The 13,593-nt window shown below is 49.4% G+C and overlaps 1 protein-coding gene across 2 annotated transcripts in view; it reads right to left on the bottom strand.

Annotated features, from left to right (window-relative positions):
- LEP (leptin) overlaps positions 1-12,732 on the bottom strand; it is a 13,961-nt gene extending 1,229 nt beyond the window's left edge. Inside the window, exons 1-2 of one of the 2 annotated variants that reach the window (XM_011939538.1) lie at positions 12,711-12,732; positions 1,910-2,081 (exon numbers count right to left, since the gene is read on the bottom strand). In XM_011939538.1, coding sequence (XP_011794928.1) covers positions 1,910-2,053 — 144 coding nt within the window. In that variant the 5' untranslated portion in view covers positions 2,054-2,081; positions 12,711-12,732. Of the gene's footprint in view, positions 1-1,909; positions 2,082-12,710 lie in introns of those variants that run through there. The other variant, XM_011939539.1, reaches the window with a different exon arrangement.
- Between the last annotated feature and the right edge of the window lie 861 nt (positions 12,733-13,593).

Here is a 13,593-nt window from a genome sequence, read left to right as displayed (position 1 = left end):
CCTGCATAAGCACCCCCACCCCCTGCCTTCTCTAGTCCCTTTCACCCCCAGCCGAGTCCTCTCTCCCAGTCAGCTTTTCCAGGCAGTCCCTCCTCCTTAGAGATCAAGGCCGTACCCTCAGTGAGGCCCCCAACCCTGCTCCAGTGACTCCAGTTCCGGGAGGGCTCTCCCCATCCATCTTCCCACAGCACTGAGGCTGACACCTCTGTGGTGACTACCCTGGGCTCCCGTGATATCGTGTATTGACACCACCCCAAGTTGGGGCACTCGGGAGCTATCATGTGCAGCCTTGCTGAGTGGCTAATATGCCCAGCTAATTTTTTTTTTTATTATTTTTGAAAGGAGACAAGAGTATTTTTCTATAAAATGCCCAAGACTCTATCTAGTTCTGAGCCATCTTTGCTTCTGGACACCTAACTTCTCCTTAACTGCCCAAGACCACCATGAGACACCCACAATGACCAGGAGATGTCTCCGGAGAGCTGCATGCAGGGAGTAAGGAGGATTCACCTACTTTAGCTAATTTAGGCCTCATAACAACCTTGTGAATAGTGTGTGATATCCCCATTATCCAGATAATGAAACCAAAGCTTAAAGGCATTAAGGAACTTGCTGAAGATCTCACAGACATCAGAAATGCGAAGATTTAAACTTAATCTTCCTAATTTCAAATACAGACCTCATCAGGAAAATGGCAGAAGGTCTAGGCCTGCTGGACCCCAGAGAAAAGACCAGGGTGGGCACTGACTGCTGTTTGCAAATCAGTAGAGGGTTGAATGTGAAAAAGGGTAGACTCGCTCTTTTGGGTATCTTTGAGAGGTGGGGCCAGAGATCAGCTGGAACTACAAGAACCCTAATGACAAGCACATCTGGAGATGGGATAGAGGCCCCGAGGAGACGCTGCTGGGTGTCTTGCACAGCCAATGGGCTGCAAGGAACTTCATGGCTCCCTCTAGTCGTAGGCACTAAGATTTGAGGAAATGAAGTCAGGGGGGAAGGCAAGCGCAGAAGGCAGGGACAGAGGGGAGAGGAAGGAAAGAGACGGTGGCTGTGCCTGCATGTGGCTCAGCTAATCTCTGAGGCCTGGGTTTCCCCTTGGTAGAGTGAAAATAAGCACCCAAGGCCTCATGATATCAGAGAATCCTATGATTTTTTTTCTTATTTTTAATTTTTTTTTTTTTAATTAAAGATAGAGGTCTTACCATGTTGCCCAGGATGGTCTTGAACCCCTGGCCTCAACTGATCCTCCTGCCTTGGCCTCCTAAAGCTTACAGATGTGACCCATCATGCCTGACCAAATCCTAAGATTTTTATTTATTTATTTATTTTGAGACAGGGTCTTGCTCTGTCGCCCAGGCTGGAATGCGGTGGCACAATCATGGCCCACTGCAGCCTCAACCTCAGCCTCAACCTCCCAGGCTCAGGTGATCCTCCCATCTCAGCCTCCCCTAGCTGGGACCACAGGTACACACCACCATGCCCAGCTAATATTTTGTATTATTTTTGTAGAGATGGGATCTCCCTATGCTGCTCAGGCTAGTCTTGAACTCCTGGGCTCAAGTGACCCTCCTGCTTTGGCCTCCCAAAGTGCTGGGATGACAGGTACAAGCCACCACACCCAGCCCAAATCCTGTGATTTTTTAAATGGAAACATGTAGCAAAGTCAAATGTTCTTGGGTGGTTTAGAATTAGAACCACTCACCCATGGAATCCCAGCAGGTAGAGGGGCCAAAAGAAACAACCAGAAAGAGTGGAGCCCTGTGCTTTCAAATCCTTCTCAGCTTCCAGTAGGTGCCTGGCATTCAGGAGGCATTCAATAAATGTTTCTTGGACTATCTGGGTCCAGGCCCACCAGGAACCAGTGCTAGGCTGGCTGCAGTTCCACTTTGTCCCCGCAGACTCTCCTTACCGTGTGTGAAATGTCATTGATCCTGGTGACAATTGTCTTGATGAGGGTTTTGGTATCACTTTGGACTTTCTGGATGGGCACAGCTTGGATGTAGAACAGACAGGGCCAAAGCCACAAGAATCCGCACAGGGGTCTCCAGTACATTTTCCTTCCCAGGATGTGCTTCTTGGGCCTGAAAACAGAAGGAACCACACATTGCAAGGAGCTGGTATCTCAGAATACATCCATCTGACCCATTACCAACCACATTACTGGATGGGGATGAAAATCAGCTTTGCTTTTTGCCCTGGTTACCATCCCCTCAAAGTCAAAGACAATTCATTATCTACCTATGTATTAATGAAATACACCCTCTTAGGAAGAGGATTATTGTCTAGTCAATAAAACCACCATGAGGTATCCTGTAGACCACAGAGCTGTGAGGCCAGGGTATGATCAAATGGACATGGTAGGGATGATGTAGATTTCATTGCGTGCTTCAAGGAAAAAGAACAGATTTTTAAGGCCTGGTTTGAACCCAGTCATTTACTCACTGCATAATTTTAAGCATATCACATAACCACAAAATACTCCACCTTCATCCCTGTAATATACCTATCTCTAGGCTTTTATGAGGATCAAATTAGATAATGCATGTGAAAGGGCTTGACAGTGTTGTGAAATGTGCTCTATCATTACCCTATCATTAGCGATTATGCTACTCACCCGTCCTCTGCATTTCTCCCTCACAGCAGCCTGCTGATACTCTGTGATGTCCTTTACCACTTGCTTCCTTACTTCCTTTCTCTCCCACCCACTGGGAGCCTGAATCCCACTAGCACTTACTGACCTTCTAAATAATATGTCAGACACAGTGCTCAGCACCGAGGATGCAATGTTGAACAACAGATGCTCTCTACCCTCGAGTGGCTTACAGTTTAATAGGAGAAGCAAACAAGTCAATGGGCCATTCTAAGCCAGGAGGAAAGAGCTTTGCAAAAAGGGCAGGTACGAGATACCACCAGAGCGCACAGGGGGCTCCCTGGAAGAAGTGTCTCCTGAGCCGGGGATTGGACTGAATATAGGCTACTAAGAGTAGAAAGTGGTTGCCATAGTAGCTGAGAAATCAGGGGGCATAAAGACATGGCGGTGGGAGACAGCATAACACATTCACCCAGAACGCTTGAAACTTCCAAAGTCTTGGAACTGTGAATTCTAAACTTAAAATAATACGCAGATCCTTGATTAAGCAGCAAAGTTTTAATGAGATACATGAGGCAAAAGGTAATAAAGTTAAATGTATGCAAGTCTGTGGCCAATGATCCATGCTAAGTATATGTGCATGAGCCTGAAATAATAATAAAATGTAAGTAAATATTAGGATGAAGGTTCTGGAGATGGTAGTAAAGTTAATCTCCGCTTTTCGTGTTCTTCGTCGTCTGGGTCTTGATGAAAACAGGTAATACATTTTCTGTCCATAGATGGCAATATTAGTAGGTTTCATTTCTGGCAATACAATAAAAACAAGCAGTCTGTCTATATATTATTTATAATGTTCGATCAAAGCCATGGTTTTTTAATCTGAATTTTATAGAAGAGAAAAATATGGGGCTCAGGAAGAGGAGTCAACTTGTCCAAAGTCAAACAGGTCCATGACAGAGTCAGGATTCAGATCCAGAGAGCAGGAATGCAAGCCACCCACCCCTCCAGCCCCTCAAAGATTTAAGGAAAAGCCCAAATCACACCCCAATTTCCAGTCAAGGGCATCTGCTGGGAGCATGGCATTTGGAAATGAATACCCTGCTCTGGAATGAAGCTATGGTATTGTACCCCCATCTCAACTTCAAACATGAAAAGTACTATGTACCAAGTAATTTGGGAAAAGGCAAATTTATGTCTTAAAAAAGTAAAACTTCCTCTATTAACTACTTGTTACCTGAGTAACACACCAAATGTCTGTGTAACAGAGTTAAATAGTGCTCATCCCCAATATGATTTCATGAAACTCTAGCAGAGATGGGCGGGTGTAGTGATGAGGCTCCGAGGCTCCAGCTCAGGCTCCACTCTTGTTAGCTTTGTGTCTCTGGGAAAATTGCTTCCTTAAAGCATCCTTTCCTTTCAGCAAAATGGAGCTAACACCACCACCTGGCTCAAAAGGGTAAATGAGATGAACCTGTGAAGCCCCTGGCCATTGTGGCATGTCCAGAGCAGGGTGAGGGGAGTAAATTATTATAATTACCAGGCAGGGCTTGAAAGGCTGGGCAACACTACCTGTAGCCAACTGTGAATCAAGTATTTGGCCCACTGCCTCCCACGGGCTATCTCAACAGGGCGCTGGTGTCTCTGGGTCTTCCCCATGCCGCACAAGATCAGCTTGCCTCCTTTTCTAAGATTCACATGTTGATGACACCCTCCTACTCAAGAGAATTTATTACCAGATTAACTGTGGTCGTAGTCACTCTCATATAATGACCATCCTCTAATACCTAAGTGGAAAAACAGTCTTATAAGCCGCCTCTATCACCATGGATAATATGCTTCAGTGGATGCTGGAAATAAATTGTGGTTCCTTGAAAACATGAAGCTGAGAAGCTGCCGCTGAGTAAGGCTGCCTAATAGGAGAGGCCAGGTTTAGGGGAAACCCATGGGGGTCTGCAGAGAGAACTGGTAGCAGGTCCATCTGAGAGCAAAGTGCTCACAAGAATCTGCCCCACCAACACACAACACGTAACACAAATGCTCATACACACGTCACATACACACATCATCACAGATCACCCCTTTAGTAGAGGCTGCTAGTCTTTCCCAGTATCTTGTCTTCCATTCTTCCCCAGTCATAGAAAACTTCAAGTCTTAGGTAGGGATATGGCCATCTAGAATAACTACTTTACGTCTCAGAGTCTCCCAACTAGGTGTGGCCATGTGACTAAATTCTGGCCAGTGAAATATAAGCAGAAGTGCCCTGTGCCAGCTCTCAGGAACCTGCCGTGTGCCTTTGTCTCTTCCTTTTTCATCCCTTGCTCCATTCTGATGCCTGGACTGTAGATATGATAGCCAACGTTCTAGCACCATCTTGAACCAGGAGGATGAAGGCCTCACCTTATCAACAGCAGGGCAGAGAGCTGCAGGAGCTCGGTTCCTGAGGTTCATAGAGCTGAGATGCCATGCTGGTCTTGGACTACCTATCTCTGGACTTGTGCTGGGTGTGTGTGAGAGACATAACCTCTGCCTTTTAAAAGCCACTGTTCTTTTGGGTCTCTGCTAAATGCAGCCAAACTTAATGCTAACCGACTTAACGCATGCCAACATGGGCATCAGAAAAGAGTGGGCATCAAGTCTTCCTTGGTTCACCTGAGGCTTAGTACCTGGGTGGGGCCTGGCCATGGCCCGATAAGGGAAGGAAGAATGACTGGGAGGAGGAGGAGGAGTAGGGTTTAGGGACAAGGAGAGGAGGGATAATTCAAGGTAGCAAATAGTTGGTGCAAAAGTGACTGCTGTTTTTGCCATTATTCTTAAAAACCACAATTACTTTTGTACAAACCTAATACAACTTCATTGAGCATAGTGCCTGACACCCCATAATTACTCAATATAGGGTTGATGGTTGGCGGCTAACATGTATTGATCACCCACTGCGGGCCAGAAACAGACATGAAAAACATATGGAACCACAGGAAAGTGGAATCAGGAGTGGGAAGGGATGGGGCAGAGGCTGATGGCTTTCCCAGGGAAGCCTAGGTAGCATACACAGTATTTGATTTTGTCAACTATTTACATAAGATATTTGTTAAAAATATAAGTAAAGAACAAAACTGTGCCCTTAAGCAATTGGTTTGGGAATTTACATATGTAACTTCAATGCAAGGAAGAACATTTATTTTTATTTATTTATTTTTGAGGTGGAGTCTTGTTCTTTACCTAGGCTAGAGTGCAGTGGTGTGATCTCAGCTCACTGTAATCTCTGCCTCCTGGGTTCAAGCAATTCTCTTGCTTCATCCTCCTGAGTAGCTGTAATTACAGGCATGCACCACCAGGCCCGGCTAATTTTTTTTTTTTTTTTTTTATACTATGTTTCCCTCTTGTTGCCCAGGCTGGAGTGCAGTGGTGCCATCTCGGCTCATTGCAGCCTCTGCCTCCCAGGTTCAAGCCATTCTCCTGCCTCAGCCTCCCAAGTAGCTGGGATTACAGGCATCTGCAACCATGTCCAGCTAATTTTTTGTATTTTTAGTAGAGATGGGGTTTCACCATGTTGGCCAGGCTGGTCTCAAACTCCTGATCTCAGGTGATCCACCTGCCTCCCAAAGTGCTGGGATTACAGGTGTGAGTCACCATGCCCGGCCTCATTTTTTTGTATTTTTAATAGAGACAGGTTTCACCATGTTGGCCAGGCTGGTCTTGAACTCCTGATCTCATATGATCTGCCCACCTCGGCCTCCCAAAGTGTTGAGATTACAGGCGTGAGCCACCGCATCGGGCCTGAGCCAATGCGCCCGGCCAAGGAAGAACATTTAAACAGAAGAAATACCCTGGGTGACTCAGCAAAGAAAGTCATGATGCTTAAACTGAGGAATGCTAGAGTTTCTCAGAGCTATGCTTGAATCAGAGCACAGGGCCCTAGGAAAGTGGCTAACCTCTCTGGGACTCAGTTTTCCTGGCTATCAGATGGGGATGATATGAATCATAATGCCACCTGTCGCTGTTATGTGGCTGAAATGAGATAAAGCAGGTAAAGTGCTAACTCCTTGCCTGGCACGTAGCCAACCCCAACGCCTTAGCTGTCATCACCATTATTTCCAGCAGAGGAATCAGGGAGGCATCATGGAGGAGGTGGCATTTGATAAGGGACCTGAGAATGGGTAGGAATTGAGTTTGTGAAGGTGGAGGAGAGGGCAGCCCTGGCAGAGGCAGAAGAACACAGGTGGGTTTAGGAGATGGTGGCTTCCAGCTGACACCAGGATGAGGAGTGGGGGAGGGCTTGGGCTGGGATCGCAGGGGCAGTGAGCACCAGGTGTGGAGACAAAGCTTTTCCTTCTGCACCCTGAGGAGCAAGTGTTTTCAGCCTGGCTGACTAGAAGGATGGAGATGGAAACTAGGAGAGACATGAGGACAGGTTTTGGAAAGCGGTGGCTGGGCTCCTGCTGATGTCCTAGTACTGGCTGGACATGTTGGTGAGCCTGTCCAGCTGCCTCTGGGAATTGGAAGTCTGAGCTCAGAGACAAATGGCTGCAAATGTAGGACCCAAGGGCCCGCTGCAACTGTGGCAGGAAAGCATGGGGAGAGCATGGGTTGGGGTGGAAGAAAGGCCGTGGTCAGCTGTCTGCTTGAGCTGTAAAACCTCTCTCCAGAAGTTTCCAAAGCAGTTTTGAACATTTAGGAGCTGCCATTTTCTTAGAGTTAAAAGATGAGCTGATGAAATGTTGATACAGCATCATTCTTTCCTGTGAGAGCTGCTGAAGCAGATCCCGGAGAGGAGAGGGGTCTCTAGGCAGGTGGCGGGCTCGCAGTGGGCGGTGTGCTCATTTGGGACGCAGCCTGCACTCTGCTGTCTCCCTCACAGCCCGCTCCTCTCTGTACTCCCTGGGCCACCTTCTCTACAGGCTGCCTTCCTTCCCCTTTAATCAAGGCCCTGCTGCCTCATCTTCTACCTTCATCCCTAGCCATAGGTGCCCTGGAAAAGAAATGAGAAAAAGTAGAACGTGGCGCCCCTGGGGCTGCACGGATGAAATGTGGCTGGGTGCGGTGGCTCAGCCTATAATCCAGGACTTTGGGAGGCCAAGACAGGAGGATCGCTTGAGCCCAGGAGTTCAAGACCAGCCTGGGCAACACAGGAAGACCCTATCTCTAAAAAAAAAAAAAAATTAAAAGTTAGCTGGGTGTGGTGGCAAATGCTTGTGGTCCTAGCTACTGGGGAGGCCAAGGTGGGAGGTTTGCTTGAGCCCAGGATGTCGAGGCTGCAGTGAGTTATGATCACACACTGCACTCCAGTCAGCGTGACAGAGTGAGACCCCATCTCTTAAAAACAAAAGCCAAAAAAGATAATGAAACAATCTCAGTAAACAGGGCAGCAAGAGAGGCTTATATAATGTGCCATCCACCCCACCACAAATTCTGCTGTCTGCCTCCACCTGGGTCCTCTGCGCCAGCCTCACTATTACTCATCCTCGGGTGGGCCCTCAACCCCATCCCCACTTGGCGGTTGTGCGCAGGGCCCCTACCCCACCCTCCACCTCCTATCTCCCTAAGAAGCTCGTAGCCTCTGGACCTGAGCTCCATCACCTTCCTGCCATTGCGGGGCACAAGGCAGATAGAGGCAGACCCTCCATCCTGGGGACCTCAGTGTCAAAGTGGGAGTTGAGATGGGCAGAGATGTCTGCTGCTCTCTAGATCCAGGCTGGAGGGCCTCCTGAGCCAAAATCAGGCCTGCCCACAGCCTTCTGATAACAGTAATGGGAAGAACAAAGCGAGTCTTTGGTATGCTACTGTGAATTAAATTCAGGTAACATGGTATTTACTATTAATTATGAGGGAAAAGCTTTAGCTAGTCTAAGTCCTCTCCCTATACACGTTCTCCCATGGGACCCCCTCCTGTTCTTCCCTCCTACCCTTCCTTCCTTCCTTTCTTCATAACTTCCTTTCTTCCAACTCCAAGTTGGAAGGGACTTGGGGATGAGGAAAGAACAAAGGAGGAAATAAAGACAGTAAAGTTTGGATCTTGGTTCTCCAAGTTGCTCAGAATCTAGTGGAACAGACAGAAGCTTGAACAACTCATTTTAACACAACCTGGTGGAGCTTATGAGGGAAGAAGCACAGAACCCAAAGAACAAAGGGGAAGAGGGACTCTAGGGATGGGAGGAGAGCTTTGAAAGGGAGGCAGTGTCCTGAAGGACAGGTATTTCCCAGGGAAAAGAGGGGAAGCAGGGCATTCCAGGCCAAGCTCCAGAGTTGGGGAAAGCCATGGTTGGTTTGGGAGAATTCAATATGGTAGAGGGGTGGAGTGTGTGAGGCTGGAGAGCTAAAATTTGGGGGACTTAAGTCTGTTTAGTAGGGACCTGCTGGGAGATCTAACCTACCCAAGGCACACTCACACAGACACACACACACACATACACAACGCTTGGTGGCTATGTTTGCATTTACACTCCAGCCCCCTTGGCTACAACTGCCAGTGGTAAGCAAGAGACGAAGAGGTTCTTCTCTCCTCCTTTCCTCCTCCTTTCCTTCTCCTGACCCTGATTGGGTCAATCAACTGCTCTCTTAGGAACTTAGAGTGGGGCTGCAGAAAGTCCAGTTCATCTCTGTTGAGGGCTCAGAAGCTCTAGGGTAGCCACATTTGGCCTCATGTGCATGGGACAGCTGAGAGATACCAGAGCCCACATAGCCACCAAGAGCCGGAGTATGGTCACCACCTGTGCTCCTTCCTAGTCTTCTTTGTGGTTCCTGGGTCCTCCTGAGGCCTGGTGGCTCTCCCCGTCCTTAGCCTTCAGGGTGAGATACTCTTTTCTTATACTCACTTGGATAGCTTTCAACTTTATAGATCTATTTTTCATTTGAGACATAGATAGATATATGTAAGAGAAATAAGTGTCAAGAAATAAAATTCACCCTTACCATGGGTAATGCACTCTTGAGAGTCTCGGCTCTTTTTTCAAACGTTGATCACAATACACAATTTGAAAAACACAGGACCAGCATGAGTGATTTTCTCTTGTTTGCAACCAAAAGCCTCATTTGAGAAATCGTGCTAACATATGTAACCCTCAGACAGGGTGTGAGTACGGGGGTTACATTCTTTCTGTTCATCAGAAAGATCTGATCTCATCAGAGAGAGAGAGATAGGTTTCTACTCCTATGTCAGCTTTAATCTTGTGTGTGTGTGTGTGTGTGTGTGTGTGTGTCAGGGTCTTGCTCTGTCACTCAGGCTGGAGTGCAGTGGTGTGATCAAGGCTCACTGGAGCCCTGACTTCCAGGGATCAAGCAATTCTCCCACCTTTCAGCCTCCCGAGTAGCTGGGACTACAGGTGTGCACCACCACATCCAGTTAATTTTTGTTTATTTTTTTTTTATAAAGATGAGGTTTTGCCATGTTGCCCCGGCTGATCTGGAACTCCTGGGCTCCAGTGATCCACCTGCCTTGGCCTCCCAAAGTGCTGGGATTATAGGCGTGAGTCATGGTGCCTGGCCTCTGATCAGTTTTTGAGGCTCCCTCGAGCTCTGTATGAGGGGCATCTGAAGCTCCAGTGAGACTCAGAAGGAGAGGCTGCCCTGATCAGTTAATGACACGTGTACCTGTTCCAGCATCTACCACAAGCCTGGAACACAGCAAGACTTCATTAAATATTTGTTGCATGAATAAATGAAAGATTTCCCATTCTTGATCTGCATTGGCTAACCAGGGTAACCTACCTCCTCAATGGTTCACTTGCTCCCATCTTAAAGTCACATCCTAGAATTCACTTTGGCCCAGCAGGAATTCTTATGAAGTTGTCTTAATAAAGACAGAAAATGCTTCAGTGTCCAAGTCTCCCTTTCTTGGGGACCTTGGTCTGCTTCCTGCACTTCCTATGTGCCCTCTAGCACTCAGGTGGGCCAGGATTCCCTTCAGCTTCCTAAGCTCTGCTCCATCTTGACTGTCATCCCTAGGTACTCCCTCCCATGGACCCATTCGTGAGCCTGGCTCCTGCTCCTGCACTCTGGGACCCCTGCCCTTCTCAGAGACCCCTGCTCTGCCCCCCTGTCTTCTCTGCGGTTTCTCTTCTCTTCCTTGGCAACTCCCCCAGCCTGGAGCACACCAGAGCAAATGTAATGTACACCCAGATAGAGACTAAATCTCCTATGGTATTAGTGAAATGTTGATATGGGCATTGATTATAGATTCCATTCTAGAGAGCTAAAAAACTGAGCAGGAAAGACAGTAGCATGCTGTCTGCTAAGCAACAAGGCACATCAGCCGTCACATGTGGAATAAGTGCAAAGGAGTCTGTGAGCCCAGACACCAAGTGTGTTGTTTTTAAGCAGAAACAACCTCTCTGTTTCTCTGAGACAAGTGTGTGGACAAAGAATTTCAAGACTTTCTGCCGACTGGCCAGAATGGAGCTGCAGCTGCCAGACTCCTACCCCGGTGGGGATGGGGTAACCGACTGCCAGAGAATTTGGCTCAATTTTCCTTTAAATCACACCAGTGCTGTTCACAGATGCACAAGACACAAGGACTCTACCTTCCTGGAGCCCCTCTTCTCTCTTTGGCTCCCACGCCCCTGGGGGTTCTAAGTGGGGGTGGGACATTGACCCAGGTTCCGTGGTGGCCACCTCCGCGCTCTGCATGGGCCACTCAGATGCGTGAGGCATCTGCCTGGGGCTGACGGGCAGGAATTCATTGCAACTTCCCTGGCTCTGTCCTTGGCACTTGGAGCCATTTCCTGGAATGGAGGGGGAGGAAAATATTTCCCCAAATACCAAGAAGAGTTATTTTGGGTATAAAATGTACAAAATATGAGGAGGATGCTCCTTTAGCCAACATGGAAAAGTTCCCCTCAGCCCAATGTCCACAACTGCTCAGGAAGGGAAAGAACCTGAAAGCATCCGCTGTTTGTCTCTTGCTTTGTCTCCCTGCCTAAGTGAGAGAGATGATCAGTGTGGCCTTGTTTCTAAGGGCATTAGAACAGGAGCACTCACGTTGCTAGAAGCCTCCATATTTGGTTCTGCAGACAATCCTAATAGGAAAGAGATTGGGAACACTCCCCAGTTCCAGCTTCCCATGGCCCAGCTCAGAATCCTACAGAACAAACACAACTCCGGCTGCCAGAGGTCATTCTGCACTGCAAAGGAAGAGAGCTTGTGCTCCTGGAACGGTATCACCAAGTCTCTGCTCTTCGCCCACCTCCCCAAAGATCACCCTTCCAACAGAAATTAATCACCTGTTCCAAGTTGCTATTCTGAAATGACAGCCAGGCTATTTGTCTCACTTGGACCTAACTGTATTTAAGGAGTCACTTTCCCAAAACACCACCATCTTTAAACTATAGAAACAGGAGTGTAAAGGCGACGGCACCCACAGTGAAATCCAAACCAAGCACAGACTGAAGGAAGGCTATAGGTGAGCCTGGTGGGCCAACAGCGCGTATTTAGTAGTTCTGGCTAGAAGTTCGCTAATAACCAGTTCTGAACCCCAGCCACACCTCATTGTATGCATTGCAAAGAAGGCAATTTGCACGGCTTTGAGGACAGATCTGGTGAGACCCTGCACAATTTCTCTGGAAGATTTTTGAGTATTCCTGACACTTGTTTCCCCCCACCTCTACTCATCATTGCCTTCTTCTAGGCATTGGCCTTATACAGCTTCTCCCATTCAGAAGTCAGGAACTTCCCTGGAAAATGAAGCCTGAACTCCTGCTCGCAGAGCAAGGCAATGCCTAGGTCTGAGACTGATCACTTGCATCTGCGTGCCTCCTACTCCCAAGTTTATCTCCTCCAGACCGGGGTGGGACACCCTGATCTTTGGGGATGTGCCCAAGGCAATTTCCAGTGCATCTTAGCTCTGCGAATGCCACGAGATTGGTGGGTCTGACAGTCTCCCAGAGACCTGGCTGGTTCTGCAAGGTCAGAGTCCTGCCTTCTGGGCACCGGCACAGTCCAGCAGCGAATCCAACGCTCCCCCAATCTCAGTAGCCTTCTCTCTGGCTAGAACTCGGTACAAAGCTATCATAGTCCAGAACCAAGCCATCCCTCCTGACTCAGTTTCCCCGGGATCCAGAGTGGGGTGGGGCGCTGTGGCCTGCCAAGAAAGACCAGCAGAGAAGGAGGAAGGAGCGCGCTGGGGCCTTACCTTGCAGTCGCTGGCTCCGCGATTCCTCCAGGGCTCCATGCCTGCCCGCCCCTCTTATAGCGGCCCATCACAACTTGCGCAACTGCCCTGCAGGCCCCGGGGCACTCGAAACGCCAGCTTCCGCCCCGCCCCTCAGGGTAGCGACGTGCGGGGCGGCTGCGAGCGCCGGGCCCGCAGTGTGCGCCTCGTGGGGCCTCGAGGGAGGGCCTCGGCTCGCCAGGAGCCACGCGCGCACCCTCGGGTACCTCCCAAAAATTTGGGGTTGGCCAGCAGGAGCGAGAAGTCCTCGATGTCCCGCCAGAGGCTCTGGCGCGACTATGGCGCAAGGATCGGCCCCTCGGGAAGGTGCTTCGAGCCGCGCGGGGCGCGGCCGGGGCGGGGGTGACAGTGAGGGGCTCCGCGGAGCGGGCTGGGGCATCCGGTGGCGCCCTGGCTGGCCCGGACGCGGCTTCGGGGTGGGAGCGAACCAGGACTCAGCCCCGAGGGCCGTGGAAGCCCAGGAAGCCCAGTGTTAGAGGGAGCGGCCGGCCTGCGCCAGGTGCCCCCACCCAGAATGGGGGGTTGGGGGTTCTGCGTCCCACTCCTTCTCTGGCACGCGGAGAATCGAGTTCCAAGCCTCAGGGCGAGTTGTCTCTGGTTGGCACCCCAGGGAGTGCGTGCTCTCTGGAGGGCTCCAGGCGGGCACTGCGGCCTTTGGGGACGCTCTGGACGCACTGTGGGTCTCCATCCTCAACCCCGTATTTCCTGTGTACAAAGTGGGGGTTGCCGGGGTGGTCCCAGATGTAGCCAGGTTTTCCTCATCATAGCCTGTGAAGGGGGTGGCAGGCTTGGTTCACCTGCATCGTTTGCAGTTCCCCGCTTTACGTGATGGGTTCGTTTGTTT

This window comes from Colobus angolensis, unplaced genomic scaffold (genome assembly GCF_000951035.1).
Source record: "Colobus angolensis palliatus isolate OR3802 unplaced genomic scaffold, Cang.pa_1.0 Scaffold182, whole genome shotgun sequence".
Classification (NCBI taxonomy): Eukaryota; Metazoa; Chordata; class Mammalia; order Primates; family Cercopithecidae; genus Colobus; species Colobus angolensis.
Note: the sequence above shows the minus strand (reverse complement) of the source record. Positions and strands in the feature narration are given on the sequence as shown.